Raw genomic sequence first — 15,936 nt, 5'->3', positions numbered from 1 at the left:
GTCCTGACTTGGAGCTTGCTGTTCCTCTGGGGGACCCTGTTCACTGGGAAATTACCCTGTTAAAATCCCCACGTGCTGCGGAGTCTCCCATCATTCCCGGCGTCATTTGGGGTCCTGGATGAAATTTAGTTCTGCGTGTTGCTGACAAGCCACGTCCGTCGAGAAGGGCTGAAGGCACCTGTCACCCTTTTCCTGTCCCCCAGGGCCGTCCGCCTTTTGGTCCCTCCCAGGGACTGGTCCCCCCCCCCTCTGCCAATGAGCACGCGGGACACCCAGATCCCGTGAGAGGACACCTCTCAGCACATGCCGCAGAGGACAGGAGGAAGCTGGTGCAGGTGACCGCAGCAGGAGTGGCTCAGAGCAGCGGCCCGTCACCATGTCACAGGCCCAGGGGACACGGGTCTCAGCTCGGCCTGACCAGGGTCCCTCCCCGTCCAGAACCTCACGACATCACCCCACGGCGTCCACGGGACATGAGAAAGCTGCTTCTGTGTGTAATGGAACCTGAGCTGCCAGATTGGCAGGTCCGCCCCTGACTTTGCATCGAGAGCACTTGTACCAAAAAAGGAACTGGCTCTGTTAACTGGAGTTCAGACTTGCTCAGCTCGATCTTCAGACGCCAACCCCGCGGAGTCACAAAAGTCCTCTTTTCCTTGACGCTAGAGGTGAGTTGCAGGCTTGTCCCCAGCTGAAGGGGGGGACTGTACTTGGCCATGTGTCCTCAGGGGTCACCTTGGCCTCCCCACACCTGCACTTTCAGTCCTTAAGCCGAACTTGTAACTACAGTTCCTCCCAGACGAGCTATGGCAACAGGTTCCGTGCAGAGGAACTTCCTGAAATGTCCGGCTCTCCCCCCCGCAAGAAAGCGAGTCCCTGTTTGTGTGACTGACCAGCTCTCACTCACCCTTCCTCCTGAAGCCAGAAGTTTGTCTCTCTTCCAGAAAGGTTCCAGACCCTTCTCTCTCCTTCCTCGTAGTCCCGGCCTCGCCTCTGACGTCCGCTCTGTCTGTCCCAAACACCCGGGTGTAAGGGCGGTGCGGTGACGTCTGCTCTTGGCAGAGGGTGGCTTGGCCTTTCCCACACTTTAGAAGCAGATGAGACTCTGAGTTCTCTGTTTTAGGACTTAATAAATGTCCTTTGTTAAGGGCTTTCTGAAAGTTTGTGGACGAGCTCACCCTCTTATCTAATTTATAAAAATTGCTTCTATTTCTTCGAGAATAGCAATCAGTGTGCCCATCCTCTTTTGCCCTTTCTCTACTCAAGACTGTAATTTCTTTCAAGATTCCTGGGATTCTGGGAACACTGCATGTGTTTAACTGTGGGTAGTTAAGTTTTGACTCCAGTTTTTGAGGCCTTTTCACGCCCAGCATGAAGACCAGGTTTCTGAAACCAAACCCCCCCCCCAGCGGCTGCCCCCCGCGCAGACACGGGAGCGTGAGCATTTCCGGTTCTGCGCTTTCCCGGGAGCCGCACCCCCACCGTCACCATCGGGGTGCAGAGCTCACGGGCACTGCTCCCCTGGGGGTCCCGGAAGAGGGGAGGACACGGAGGGGCAGCTGCTTCCCCCCAAATCACCTGGGAACAGGTGGCCCTGCCTGGGCCTAGGCACAGTGGGCGGGAACGCACCTCGTGAGGGAGTCGTCCTCATCCTGGGGGCGTCACCCATCAGGAGGGCGCGTGGGTGGGGCGCTGTGTCGGGACTGTCCCCTCCCCCCCGTGTCTGTGCAGCGTTGTCCAGAGAGACGCAGCTCACCCTCCACACCAGTGTCACTGACGCCGGCCCTCGGCCCTTCAGGTCCACCCTGGGCGCCCACCCCACGCACCCGGCATCCCCGGTGCTGAGAAGAGGTGCAGACCCGTTCAAAAGCACTTCTGTGGCTGCTCCTTCCCCTCCTCCTCCCTGTGGGTGTCTCAGGTCTCCAGGGTCCCCCCTGCACAGAACCCTGGGGTGCTCTGTCCCCTGTCACTGTTGGTGCCGCCTCCCACCGCAGGCTCCCCAGCTGGTCACCGGGTCACTCTGACATCCCTCAGAGCCCCCGCCCACATGTCCACCATTAGTGTGTCCCCCAGGCAGCCTCTCTGGGCGTTCGACCCTGCGTGTGGGTGCAGGGGTGCGGGAGGGTGTGGGTGTGGTCAGGGTGGGGAGGAAGAGGCAGGGAGACCGGGGTCGAGGGGCGCCGACACTTAAAGACCAGCTCTTCAGTGAAATGGATCAGGACACAACCTTCAGCCGAGAAGAAGACATTTTCCAGAAACAAAACCCCAGACAAACAACAGTCGGCATGTGGCCACCAGAGTGGAGACGGACACACGCAGTCGGGACAGAGAGCGGAGCGTCCGTTCTGCCATCTTCGGGGGTCACGGACGCAGAGGACTAAAGGGTCAGCCTGCAGTGCGTCCGACACAAAGGATACATGAGCCAATGAACGTGTTAGGGCCAATGCAGGTGTTTATTTGGGAATCGTCCTGCAAAAGGAGAAGGTAGAGGGTTTACACTTGAACTGGGACCAAAATGAGGCCCTCTGCCCCCAGGAACGTCGGGGACCGACTCGGGCCCCTCCATAACAACACGCACGGACTTGCACGAAGACGACCCGTTTTCCGAGTCTCTGCTCTTCATTCCCTGCAGTCTGATGTTATTGAGATCCGGAGACAGAGAGGCCTTGAAATGATCGTTTTAGAGGAAAAGATGCAGGGCAGTTACAGTCTAGCAGCAAGAAGAATAGCATCTTCTGTAGCAGAAGGGCCGGTATCCACAGCAGCCATAGCCAGAGCCGTAACCACAGCCGTAGCCAGAACCGTAACCACAGCCGTAGCCAGAGCCGTAGCCACAGCCATATCCAGAACCGTAGCCACAGCCATATCCAGAACCGTAGCCACAGCCATATCCAGAGCCATAACCACAGCCGTATCCAGAACCATAGCCACAGCCGTAGCCAGAACCGTAGCCACGGCCATATCCAGAGCCGTAACCACAGCCGTAGCCAGAACCGTAACCACAGCCGTAGCCAGAGCCGTAGCCACAGCCGTAGCCACAGCCACCACAAGAGTTTCCGTAATAGTTGCCACACATGGTGCCTAGCAGTGGATGTTCTATAGTTCGGGACAGTGGCTGGTGCAGGTCTGAGGTCTGAATGTCCCCCGACTCTGAGGCCTTTATATACTGGCAGAAATGGGCGGAGCACCCAACACAGACTCTGTGGCCTCATTACCCCGGCAATTTTCATTTTTACAAGGCCCGTCATTCTCAGGACAATTTTGTTCAGGTGCGAGGCCCAAGCTTTGGCCCCAGCTGGTCACGAGGGCTGTGACAACATAGAGCTAAAGGACCCACGCGTTGAACAGGCGTCTCTGGATGTCATGGCACCCGATGGAGGTGCTGGCCGCTGCAGGGTGCAGGGGACAGTGACCCTCGTGCTCCCGCAGGGGCAGGGGAATGGGCACTGGGTGTGCTCCAGCTGCTCACACTGCAGCGTCGACAGGGGAGACGTAACAACAGAGCGTAAGGTGAGGCGTCCACAGGTGTCACCTGCGGTGGACGGACGGAGCCTGGTGGGCGGGCCGTGGCCAAGGCGGCTGGGACCGGAGACAGGCCAGGCGAGGAAGGTCTGAATTGGTGTGAAATCGGAGTCTGCTGCCATTCACCAAGAAAGCCACCACGGCTCTGCTGCGTGCAGTGGAATCCACTCTGCGTAAAGACTCCGGGCACAGTTGTGTGTGATGCTGTCTTCAGAACATCCACGCACCCTCACCACCTACACCGCTTCTGCCTGAACCCGGCTGACTCTGCAGAGGGCGGCTCAGGTCGCGGTTCACAGACACTCCCTCTTCCGTGAATCTGACCACCAGGCCCCACTGTTGGATGAGAGCCTGTGCATTTCTTCGACCAGTAAAATCTATCATTATTTTATTGTACAGGATGTAATACAAGAAATGTTATTATTATTTATATTTCCCTCTGTAGCTTTTGAGGCCCACGCACCTTTATTGCTTCATTTGGTTCCTACAAAACAGCATCAGCCCGGACACCGTCCCTTGCGTTTGTACTTGTGCGGCGCGGTGGGGACACAGAGCTGGCGTCAGCCTCGCCCGCGGCCGCCCAGCTGTCCAGGCTGAGAGCTGAACAAACGCAACCCCAGTCTCGCAGACCAGTGAGGGCAGAAATCCACGCGTTCGTCCTCCTTCAGTTTTTCTAACGCAGAATAATCCCTTCACCCACTGAGATCACAAAGAATGTGGGACTGCTGCCTGGTGTGGCCGTCACGCAGCCGTCACTTGGTCTCCCTCCCTGGGTGATGGGCACCCTCCCAGTCATAGCCCGGCCTGGGCCTGGAGCAGACAACGGGGGCGCTCAGGCCTGCACCGTAACTGTCCCCAGGTGCCACCCTGGGGCATGACAGCATCGCTCTAACCATGACGAGTAAAATCCCAACGCCCCGCTCGGCAAGTCCAGAAGCCACAGCACTGGAGCGGGGACGACGGCGCTTCCCCAGACACCGGCGCTGCCAGTCACTGCAGGAAAGCAGTGCCCTGGACCGGCGTCCGCAGCATCAGAATCACAGCCTCAGACTCTGGGGCGGCCCCGGGTCGGTCCCCCTGCACCCGTCTCGCCACTGAAGCTCGCTCCACGTTGGCTCCACACCAGACACCCCACCACCCTCCATGTTCGACACCACCTGCCCGTGCCCCCACACGGCTTTGGCCCGGCCGTGTGTACTGTGCCCTCTGTTGGTCGTTTTTCCGGACGGTGACCAAACGAGCACATTAACTTTACAAGAACCTCCGAGGACCTGCGTCACCCAGGCGCCGCCCCGGGGCAGAGGCTGCCGGGGAAGAAACGTATATCGGGAGCTCAGGGGCAAGCCCTGTGTCCGGGGACCCTCTGGGAGCCGGAGCCCATTTCCACCCGCCCTGCCGCCCCCTCCCCCTCGGCCTCGCCCACAGGCCGCCCGAGGGTCCGCATTTCCCGCCCACTTGCTCCACTTACTGCAGCCTCTGCCGTCCCACGTGCCCCCACGGACACTGGGCGCCTCGGATTTCTCATACCTGCTGCCGAGGCCACTGGCATCTTTTCTAGCAATTAACACAATTTGATGCTAAAGGGAAAAGCAGGACCAAGTCACCAGAAAACAAACGAGTCCCTACAGCCCACTAATTTGTTCCTATGAACACGGTGACGAGCGTGTCAACAAACACACACGTGAGTGACAGTGGAGTGGCATCTAGCATGGGCGTGCACCTGCATGTCCGATGTGAGAACACTGACGGTGCTGATTGAAATTCGGGGAGTTGTCCAGTATATTGTCAATGTGAATAAACATGCTGTGTAACATGTAAAATTGTCGGTTTTGTGTGTCTAAACATAGTCAAATGTCAGCACTTTCATACCCAACGATCTAACAGTAAACACCGTGACGAAGTCTGTGGGGCTGTCGCAGAAATCCAACTTGCCTATTTTATTTATTTACAGCTCCCAACAATCTCCATGCAGCGTCGTTTCATGAGTTACCATCTGAACATAAGACGGTTCAGGGGAGGAAGATCTCACGGTTGGTGACTGATGGGGCCAGTTCTGGGTTGGGGGGGGCAGTTCTGGAGCAAAGGCTGTGGGACTCTGGCAGCAAGGCTTCCGATCACCGTCTGTGCAGGTTTTGGGATGTGTGATCGCTTCGGACACCCGGAGGAAATGACACCTTGCAGAGGGAGACAATGATTTACGTACAGGAGAGCCGGGTGTCCGTGCAGGCTGCGCAGTTCAGGCACAGGGCAAAGCCGCTGATTTCTCCGGGCTCCCCAGCCTCCTCGCCCCGCAGGTCCTGGAGTGCGGCCGCTCCTCACACGGGGAGGAGACGCCCTGGGAACTCGGCTCCCGTCCGCACCGTCCGCACCGTCCGCGCGGTGCAGAGGGCCTCTCCGTGCGCAGTGAGGACGCTCAACGACATTCCTAGGCAGAGAAACAAATTTCTTCTCCACGGCCGTGATTTTCCTGTAACTGGTGAGTGACTCGCCCACCCCGCCCCCCGGAGTAAATACTTGCAGCGCAACTGAGTGGTTTAGCGCCTGGCTCACAAAAGTGCTGAAAAGTCAACACCGTTTTAGCTCTTTGATGATGTAACTGTTATGCTTAGAACTTGAATCAGTACAGAATTTCTTTAGTGGATCGTGTGAAGCAGGTGACTTATCTTTTCTGCGTCTGAGCAGATGGCAAACTAACCAATCCCCTTCCCGAACCGACTCAGGAGAAAACTTCATTTAGGGGCCGTCCTGAGGTCGTCAGCCCTGGCTGCTGCCGCCTCCGGCCGCAGAATGACCTCCTCACTGGGCTCCAGTAACGGGGCTCCTCCCAGCCTGAGTCTTCCCCTGGCCGCTGGTCATGACCTTCTACAGTCAAATTGTGCAATAGAAACGGACCGTGAAACACAGAGAGAACTTTAAATGGCCCGCCGGCCACATTTGAAAAAAGGCAGAAGGTGAATTAGTAGGATGGCCTATTTTATTCAACTTACACATGTAAAACATTATCATGTAATCCTGGCTGGTGTGGCTCAGTGGATTGAGCGCCAGCCTGTGAACCAAAGAGTTGCCAGTTCGATTCCCAGTCAGGGCACATGCCTGGGTTGCAGACCAGGTCCCCAGTAGGGGGCGTGTGAGAGGCAACCACACATTGATGTTTCTCTCCCTCTCTTTCTCCCTCCTTCCCCTCTGTCTAAAATAAATAAATAAAATCTTTCATATTTTTTAAAAAAACATTATCATTTATATGTAATCAGTATTTTTAAATTAGTCAGTGTGGACTCATTCACCGCAGCCTTTCCGACAGAGGTTCCCACACCAGCAAAGAGTCGCCGGCTTGGGCGCTTCTTCCCTTCAGTGCCTCCACCTTGACTTTTGTCCTCCCGCTCACGCACCACCTGGTCCCACGTCCCGGCCGGCTCTGCCCCAGTCGCTCCCCCGTGAGTGCTCAGCCACGTGGCCTCGCCCTGGGACTGCCGGGCATCGCACCTTCAGGGCAGCATCCTTTGGCTATTTCCTTCCCTTCCAGACCCGTCCAGAGCCAGCGAGAGCCCCAGGCACAGTCCTGAGGACACGTGGTCAGTACCTGGGAGTGCGAGGTCTGAGCGGCTGGTGGAGAAGCACAGTACTTATGTAGCTGGATTTATGATTAAGATAGTATTTGTGATTCAGGTACAAGGAAAAATGCTTATATTACATCAAGGAAGGACCCAAAACTGAAGCAACATCTTTTAGCCCAAGTTTCAAGAGAGTCCACAACATTTCAAAAAGGAGGAATTCACAAGCAAGTACCCAGAGATTTCTTAAAACAACAACAAAACATTTATTGAAATGGTGATTTGCCCAGTTGGAGGATCTTAGTATCATCGACACCATCGTAACAGAGGAGCAGAGATTAAGGAGGTCGAGGGTCACATTTCGGAAATAGATGGTATCGCAGAGACTGGGGACGCAGACGCCGTCCTGAGAAGTGGGTGGTTGGAGGTCGAGACCTCGGTCAAGCACGCGATTCCTTAGGTACAGAAATCCAGGGGGACGGGTGTTCAACCGGCAACGTCTTCAGACGCGTCATTTCAGAAGCAATGGAGGCTCTGGGAGCGACGTTCTAGCAGCAAGAAGAGTAACATCTTCTGTAGCACAGCGGCCGGTAACCCCAGTAGCCAGAGCCAGAGCCACAGCCAAAGCCGGTTCCGTATCCCCAGCCAGAATAGGGGCCAAGCCCACAGCTGTAGCCAGTTCTGTAACCCCAGCCAGAGCAGGGGCCACAGCCATAGCCGGTTCCCCATCCCCAGCCAGAGTAGGGGCCAAGCCCACAGCCGTAGCCACAGAGGTTGCCGTAGTAACTGCCACACATGTTGTCCAGGGAAGGAGTTCAGCTGAGCAGCAGGAAGATGCTTCTGGGACGCGTGCCTTCTGCCGGCCTGGGACCTTTATATACGGTCGGTAACTGGCAGAGCGTGGCATTCTTCTTGTGACTCGGCCAACAAGTATTCAAACCACTGCGAACTGCGTGCCAGTCACTGTGGACGATCAAGGCTGCTTCACTTACAAGGAGCTCGTTATTTCGAAGACGGGCTTTGTTTAAAGAGCATCATTTTATTCTGCTTTGTCAGAGTTGTCCCAGTAGAATCGTGGGCCCAACAGCAAAGCTAAAACCTAATTTCAAAACATCCTGTTGTCAAACGTAAACCTCGTGGAACAAGGTTTGGGGGTGGAAGGAAACTGTTGCCCCCTCTTCTCCCCACTCCTTCCTGTACTGTTGCCCTCTGCCCAGAGGGGACAAAGGGACTCTTGTCCCTGTTCTTGGTTCCTTGTACCTTCCCGTCCGGCTCCTCCGACCCACCTTGAACTTCAGCACCTCCCCTTCATCCGCTCCACTCCTATCCCAAGGAAGAGAGCAGTGCCTGATAACCCGAGGCCAACTGCGTCCACCGGAACGAGGGCTCCTTGGGGGTCCGGGACAGGGGTCTGCATCGAAGCGCTTCCTCCTCCCACACCCCGGGCAGAGGGAGGCCGAGGCAGGCAGGGCCGCCCCTGTTCTCTCCCACTCTGTGCAGCTACGTGAGACTTCTCGTTGGAAAACCTCGGGCAGCCGAACCAGATTCATTTGGATGCAGGCAAAGACCTTAGTTAAACCGGTAGCTAAACCTGTTTTTCCATGTTGACATCATCAGAATTTTGCGGGATGAGCTACGGGAAGGTTTCTAGAATTTAAAACCCTTTTTGTCTTCCCCAGCACTACCTCGCCCGCCCACCAAGTGCAGACGCTGGGGGACGTGGGTAACTTCCTGGGGCCTCAGCAGAGCCACCCCCCGCGTCAGCACCTCCGTGACATGAAGGAGCGCAGGCTTCTACTTCACCCTCTCTTTGTGTGTCATTTCACTCGGTCCATTCAGATTTCTCAAAATGGCCTTTCTCAGAAGTTCTGGAGACACGGGGGCAGTCGCGTGGGACCATGCGGCCCAGCAGCCCCGGCAAAATCTCTCTGATAAACCGAAAGTACCTTGGAGAAGCCAAGTGTGCGTAAGAAAAAAGGTACTTTTCAGTGAACTTCCTTTCCACTCCTTTGGCTACGCACAGCGAGTCCACCCAGGAACCAGGGACCCAGCACTGAGCAGAGCCCCTCCGCTGCCACCAGGACGGGCTGTGCCCCCGCGAGATGGTGCTCTGGGTTGGTGGGACGTGACCAGAAAGGCACTCATTTCAAGTCCCTGACATTTGAGAAGGGTCAGAACCTCGTGGGAAATGCAGTGTCTGTGGGCCAGGGTGGCCCGTCTTCCTGCCTTCTCCCTCTCCCCCCTGCCTCGGCCTGGCCCCGCCCGGGCCGCCCCCCACCACCACCCCCATGCCAGTCCTGGGCAATGAGGCTCGTGGGAATTAACTACGTGGGGAGATTCCTGCTCTGTCGCTTCCCTGTGCACTTGGATTCACACCCCACCACCATCCAGCGAGAACTTGACCTCCTGAGCTTCCATCTAAGAAACTCTGAATAAACTCGGGAAGGAAGACAGACACCCTTCCTGGGGGAGCGAGGTGGGGGTGTAGACACAAGGCCTGGACCCGTGCCCCAGCCCCAGCCCCCACCCAGGTTCCGGGTGTCCCAGGAAGCCTGTGGCCCTGCGAGGGGCTCCTGGAGTTCTGATCCAAAGACCATCGAAAAGGTCTCCAGTCCCATTTCCATTCCGATCCCCGGACACGGGGCCACCGAGGCAGAAACAGTCCCTACTCTGTGCACCCCTGGGCGCACCCACTGGGTGTTACCGGTGTCTCCGCCGGCCTGCGCGTGTCCGCACACGAGTGAGCCGCTTGTACACACCGGGAAGCTGCTGGGGCAGAGAGGCCCCCTGAGCAGCAGGGTCTCCCGCTGCGGTCGGGTCGAAGCGCTTTACCGAGTGCACGGCTGCCCCGCCCCCCGCCCCCATGTCCTCGCCAGGTCGGGGCCGCGCTCAGTGAGTCACTCCATTCTGCTCAGTTTCTCCCACGACAGTTCCACGTTCTCTCCTCACAATCACTTTTCAAACATCCAATTTTCTTGTCCCAAAATGGGGACTTTTGTTTGAACTGAATGTCATAACTTTGTAGTCTAGAGGCGGTTATGCAATGGTACACATACACATGCTCTAATTTAAAACTCTGTTGTGATGACGAAGCAAAACCCCCCTCCTCGCGGCCCTCCTGTACCCCAGCTGCGCCCTTCTGCACACCCCTCCACCACCGCACACACCGCGTCCGCACCGCACCACCGGACCTGTGCCGCGCCTGTTCTCAAACTTGGCAAGGGGAGGACGGCTGTGTGGTGCTGAGGAAGCGTGTTGTCTAGAAACCTCAGGTGCACAGCAGATAAAAAACCAATGTGTGTTCCCGAAATTCCAGAGGAGCCCAGAGATCAGCGCACAGCACAAATGCATCTTACTTTTAGGTGCAGGTCTGTGTGAGGGCTTGATTAGGTGTCATAGTGTAACGAGATTTTCATCAAGGATTTACTGGACAGCAAACTCTCACCGTGCATGGGAAGCATATTCTAGAATTCCCATGATCTGAGACGCACATACATCCTCCCCTCATGGTATAGTGTATTTCTCCAGCTTCCGATCGCCGCAGAAATCTTCAAGTCCCAACCCCGAACAGTTGAACAGTGAAAAGCCCCCACTGGGCCGCCCACCCACGGTGCGTGCGAAGCGCCTTCGCAGGCCTTGTCTCCATCCTCTCGGCCTGTGAGACAAGTAGAGACACTTCACACACGGTGTCTGCAGTTAGAGGAGGAGGCTCGTGTGACTAAGTCCCCAGCCCAGCGTCACAGGTGCCGAGGGCCACAGCTGATGGGCCCACGGGCACCGGCTGCCCCCGGCCTGGCCGCCCTCCCCTGGCACCAAGAGCAGAGCCCACTCGCTGGGCGCTCAGTTGACAGTGGGAAGCTGGGCAGCTGCTCCCCAGATCTGGTGGTGACCACAGACCTCCAGCGGTGACCCCGAATGCTCAGAAGAGCCGCTGTCCCCGCCGGCCAGTCCCCATCTGTGCCTCAGGCCTCCACGCGAGCGCCCTCGAGTTGGACGGGAGCCTGACTCTCACACCCGAAAACAGCCCCCGTCTTTTACACATCACAGTAAAACGGGGGTCTCGGCCATTCTCAGTCTTAGTGCGATGCTCCCACGTGAGACTCTGATTTAACCGAGAACTGGGCTCGCTCAGGTAGACAGAGGATGGCAGACTAGACAGACAGACAGACGAGTTTCCCACATCGACTACCGTAACAACTGCTCTCTTTCCTTAGCCTCTAAATTGGATAATAGCTTCTTTCCTGTGCTAACGACTGAGTACGCAGAGGACCCGATTTCACGTGAAAGGGCGTGGTGGCAATTTGCTCCAGACACGACACTTTTCCTATTTCTCTTCCAGACTTTGCAGGAAGGCTGCCTCACTCCCCGCTTTACCCACACCCCCTACTCTCGCTATAGATGCGGGGGACAGCAGACTCATGGGGGGGGGCTGACTCTCCCCCTGTCCTGCCTCTGAGGCACCAGCCTCGTCTCCCCTGCCGGCGGGCACCGCCCTTCCAGTCACTCCCCACATGGAGCCGGCAGCACGTCAGGGCCGGCGTCACCGGGTCGCCTGGACCCTGGAGTCTCACTGCGGCGGTGCTGCTGGTGGCCTGCAGTTCCTAGCTGTCACCCCGTGACTCTGTGGGGCTCCCGCAGCCAACGTGTTGGGAAGCCATCTCTTCTTCAGAAGCCGTTCTCCCTACAATCATCATTCTGGGACCCCCACTGTCCTCTCTGGGCACAGAAGCAAACAGGACCCTCCTGCCACACGAGACTTTTGATGAGTCTTCATAACCCGCGTCTCCTCGAAGGCCGAGCTGCTGAAGGGGCTGTCCCCACCCTGCTCTGTCCTTGGACACCGCTCTGTGCGCCCCGCCTCCTGTCTGGAATTCAGGGGCTCGCCCTCCGAACAGGGCAGAGCCTGTCCCGTGGGTCCCTTCCTGGCACCGAAGGCCAGGCAGGCCCCTCGCCCGCTTCCCTGAGCTCCCCCAGACCCGAGCCCCCCTCCCTCCCCACCTACCTGCAACCGTTTCCTGCTGCACGAACACGACTCTTGTTTCTGTGAGTATGACATACACCCGTGCATTTGCTATTTCAGATTTGGGACACGTCTGAGAAAACCAGTGGAGTCACAGGGAAGCACAATGACATTTGGAAAAGGTTAGGGATGAGCCAGGCCTGGAGGCATCGAGGGTTCAAGGTCAGACTGACACACAGACCGATGGGTTCAAAGAAGCGTCGCACTGGGGAACAGATGCGCCCAGTGGGGACGCTGATGCTGATGGCTGAGGCCCCGGCCTGAAGGGGACCGAGGGTGAAAGGCTGGGTGTCGGAAGATGGCCGAGCTCGTCTGTCCTTTCGGGCGCTGACGTCAGAGCCCAGCCAGGGAGGAGCAGGTGAAAGGCAGGGAGGCATCCGTGACGGCTTCACGAAACAGCCTCTTCTTTTCCTTCCGGAAAGAAGAGGCGCCTCCAACAGCCGGGGCAAGAGCAGCCCTGCCCCCGAGCGAACGACGCGTGGTCACCGAGCCATCGCCAGAGTGCCACCCACAGGGCCACAGCCACGGCATCACCACACCTGTTCTTGGGAGTGTGCACACACCCGTCCACACGACCACAGCCGGGGTCGCCTCCCGTCCCCCAAAGGAACAAAGCGACCGCACACCCAGAGCGGCTCCCGTGTTTCGGACCGAGCGTGTCGGCGAGTGGGGAGGTGTGTGTGGGGGGCGGGCCCGGAGTCGGAGCGCCGCCCCAAGTCCGGACCTTGGCACGCAGTCAGCGGGCACGGCGGCCCGGGCCTGCCGGTCGGTCTGCCCGCGGCGGCGGGCGCTGCGGTTTCACCAGGAGCGTCTGTCCTTTGCTGTGCTCCGTGTCTCTCCCGGTAAATAACGAGCCGGGAACACAGTTGACTTCTTCTCATCACCCAATTCCAATAAAAATGTAACTCTTCTGTGACTCACGGCCTTGCGCAGACCGAAATAGGTGCTTTATCCACTGATTAAATTGAGCGGCTTTGACACTGTGTGTGTGTGTGTGTGTGTGTGTGTGTGTGTGTGTGTGTGTGCGCCCTCGGTCGACGAGACTGGTGCCATCGCTGTCGTTACTCTCATTCTATAGGAGCAACGTGGCTCTGGGAGGGGCGCCTTCCAAGCCCCCCAGTGAGGCCGGAAACTTCGGACAGCAGCACACGTATGAGTGTGCGTGTCTGTGTGTGTATTATATGTATATAATGTGCTCTCCTGCACGCTCACCTTTTCCCTGAAAGGACGCCCCCTCCAGCGTCTCCCTGGCGCGTCTGGCCCTCCAGCATCACTGCCCTTGCGCTCGAGGCCATGACTAAGTGAGTGAGGGTCCCTCGAACACAGGCTTCGTGGCTCCAGACATCGATCTGAGAGCCGGCCGCCAGGTGGGCCGCACACACCGCGTGGAGACGGGGGACAGAGGGGGACAAAGGGGGACAAAGGGCTAGTTCACGTCCCGGGAGGGGGTGGGGCAGGGTAGAGCAAGATCTTATCACACCACTCAGAACAGTGCACGATTGAAACCACGAATTGTTCAATTCTAGAATTTTCCGTTTAACGTTTTTGGACTGGGTCACTGAATGCACAGAAGGTGGAACTGCAGAGAAGGGGGCCGCACTGCAGAACCGAGACCTGACAAAGAGCCCGTGGCCGGACCCGAACCCCCGGCTGCGTGGTGACAGGTGACCCGGCCCTGACTCCAAAAGCCACGTTGTGCATCTGACCTCCAAAGAAAGGCTGTCACCAAGGCACTTTCGTGAAAACCACCTACCTGCCAACATCCACGTTTCATAAATTATCGACCTCCAGGCCTTGCATTTTTATGCTGATAGGTCGTTTCTTACACTTCACTTTGACCTTCACAGGTTTGCATAAACCGAATGCAAGCGGATCGTTTTAGCTGTGCCTCTGGGAAGGCCAAGTGCCCGCAATGAAGGGGTGCGTTAATGCCTGCTCCTCACGGAATCCCGCCCCAGGGTTTGTCCCCTCGGGTCGGAATTGCCTACTATCCTTCTTCCCAAAAGAAAAGGCAGGAAAACAGATTTAAGAGAGAATTAATGTGGCTGTTTGTAAGTGTTTTCATTCTGGATGTAAGCCTGTGTAAAATTATATTCACTTTATTTCATGATCATATAAAATTAAGCCATAAAATAAAAGGCATCTTGAGGCTTAGATTTGCATTGTTATTGTATGTGCCCATTTCCAACAGGCAGGCAGGCAGGAAGGAAGGAAAAAGAAGAGAAAGGAGAAAAGAAAAGAAAAGAAAAGAAAAGAAAAGAAAAGAAAAGAAAAGAAAAGAAAAGAAAAGAAAAGAAAAGAAAAGAAAAAAAAGAAAAAAGGTCCCCAATTCACACCCAATCCTTTAAAATTCCGGGTCCTTCCAGTGGCAGCCTCTACTCTGCCTCCTCCCCAGACGGGTTCGTGATGGCGATATTCTCTTGCATGAGTTTGATGGGATTCTTCCCTCAACAGCCACTAAACAAATCAGTTCAACTCACTGACATGTCCCTGTGCGCCACAGAGAAGCCACCATGAGGCGCGGCCGCCGGGTGTGACCCAGGGCCAGGGCTCGAAGGGGGCTCCGCACAGGGTGTCCCATGCTCTGCAGCCACCGCCCAAAGGCCTCGAAGCTTCTGTCTTTCTGTCTGTGGTTTGCACTGGCATCTGTGGAGACGATGAAGGATGTGTGGGGACTTGGAGTGTCTTCTCTCAAGCTGTCCCACCTCCCAGGACAGGTCCCCAGGTTCCCAATGCCTGTCCCCGCCCAGGTACCGCCACCTCCACCCGGGCAGCTCAGGCACCCCCGCGGGGTCCGGCCCCTGGGGGGCTCACTCAGCAGGGTCCTCATGCCTGTGAGCACCGAAGAGCAACCAGAAAGCACCGTGAGGACAAAAGAGACCACGGGACACAGGAAGACGACTTCTTCCTCGTTTTTAAACAAAGGCACTGGATTTACAGACGGCACCGGACCCTGGAAGTCGTGTGCCTGGGCCAGGACACGGTGCCAGCAGCCGGAGGATGAAGCAGGAGGTGCTGTGCCAGGCCTCGGGGCTCCACCGATACCTCGGGGGCTTGTTCTCGGCCCGGCGTCCCAGTCCACGCTCGCCCCGTCACTGCCCGCTCCACAGCCACGGGTCCCCAGAGAGCAGGCTTGCTCTGGGGGGGTCTCCTTCAGCCCCTAACGTCCCAGTTCACGGCCATTCACATCCCGTCCCCGGCCTTCCTCCACCTCTGCTCTCCATCTGTCAGCGGGGGTGGGCCCACCGCCCGGGGACAGAGGACACCGAGGCATCGCCCACCCCAGCGCCCACCCCACCTTCTTACTGTAACCGGTCACCTTACAGTTCCCCTCAGAACACGTGAGTCCCCACAACACAACGGATCGCCTCCCAAGACGTCCAGACCCGGGTACAAGAGAGAACAGACTGCCTCTCTCTGCCCGGCTCTCCGGGAACAGCCGGGCCCTGTCAGTGGGATGACACCACGATTGTCCCTCTCCCTCCTGTGGCCTCTAAGGTCACGTCCCCACTCCCCTAACAGTCTACTCCCTCTTCTACTTAAACGCCGCAAAACTCCCCATCCCCCATCACGTCTGATTTTGATGCCCCTCTGGATTCTGGATTTTTCCCCAAATGCCCCATGTGTCCCTGGTAGAGCAATTGTCTGATTGCTAACCTAGGCTGCTGGTGAACCGACTCCTGCAAAGTAAATTAAATAAGTATGTCTGCTTTGGCCATTTTCCGATGACCCACAGCCTGTCCCTGATGTGGAGCTGGCGGGGGTGGGGAGCGCAGTCAGGCCTCGCAAGCAGCCCCGGCGGCCCCAGTGTGCGCTGCGAGACAGGCGCTCGGCGTGGGCCCAGGA

At 57.2% G+C, this 15,936-nt stretch overlaps 2 protein-coding genes across 2 annotated transcripts; both read right to left on the bottom strand.

Annotated features, from left to right (window-relative positions):
• Nucleotides 1-2,707: 2,707 nt before the first annotated feature.
• On the bottom strand, nucleotides 2,708-3,073 carry LOC119060957 (keratin-associated protein 21-1). Its single transcript, XM_037161307.2, has one exon. It carries the CDS (start codon nucleotides 3,071-3,073, stop codon nucleotides 2,708-2,710), a length of 366 nt encoding a protein of 121 aa, XP_037017202.2.
• Nucleotides 3,074-7,618: 4,545 nt separating this feature from the next.
• On the bottom strand, nucleotides 7,619-7,867 carry LOC128626283 (keratin-associated protein 21-1-like). Its single transcript, XM_053657944.1, has one exon. It carries the CDS (start codon nucleotides 7,865-7,867, stop codon nucleotides 7,619-7,621), a length of 249 nt encoding a protein of 82 aa, XP_053513919.1.
• Between the last annotated feature and the right edge of the window lie 8,069 nt (nucleotides 7,868-15,936).

Source organism: Artibeus jamaicensis, unplaced genomic scaffold (genome assembly GCF_021234435.1).
Source record: "Artibeus jamaicensis isolate MK-2021 breed Jamaican fruit bat unplaced genomic scaffold, CSHL_Jam_final scaffold_474, whole genome shotgun sequence".
Lineage (NCBI taxonomy): Eukaryota > Metazoa > Chordata > Mammalia > Chiroptera > Phyllostomidae > Artibeus > Artibeus jamaicensis.
This window is presented reverse-complemented; position numbering and strand designations above follow the sequence as displayed.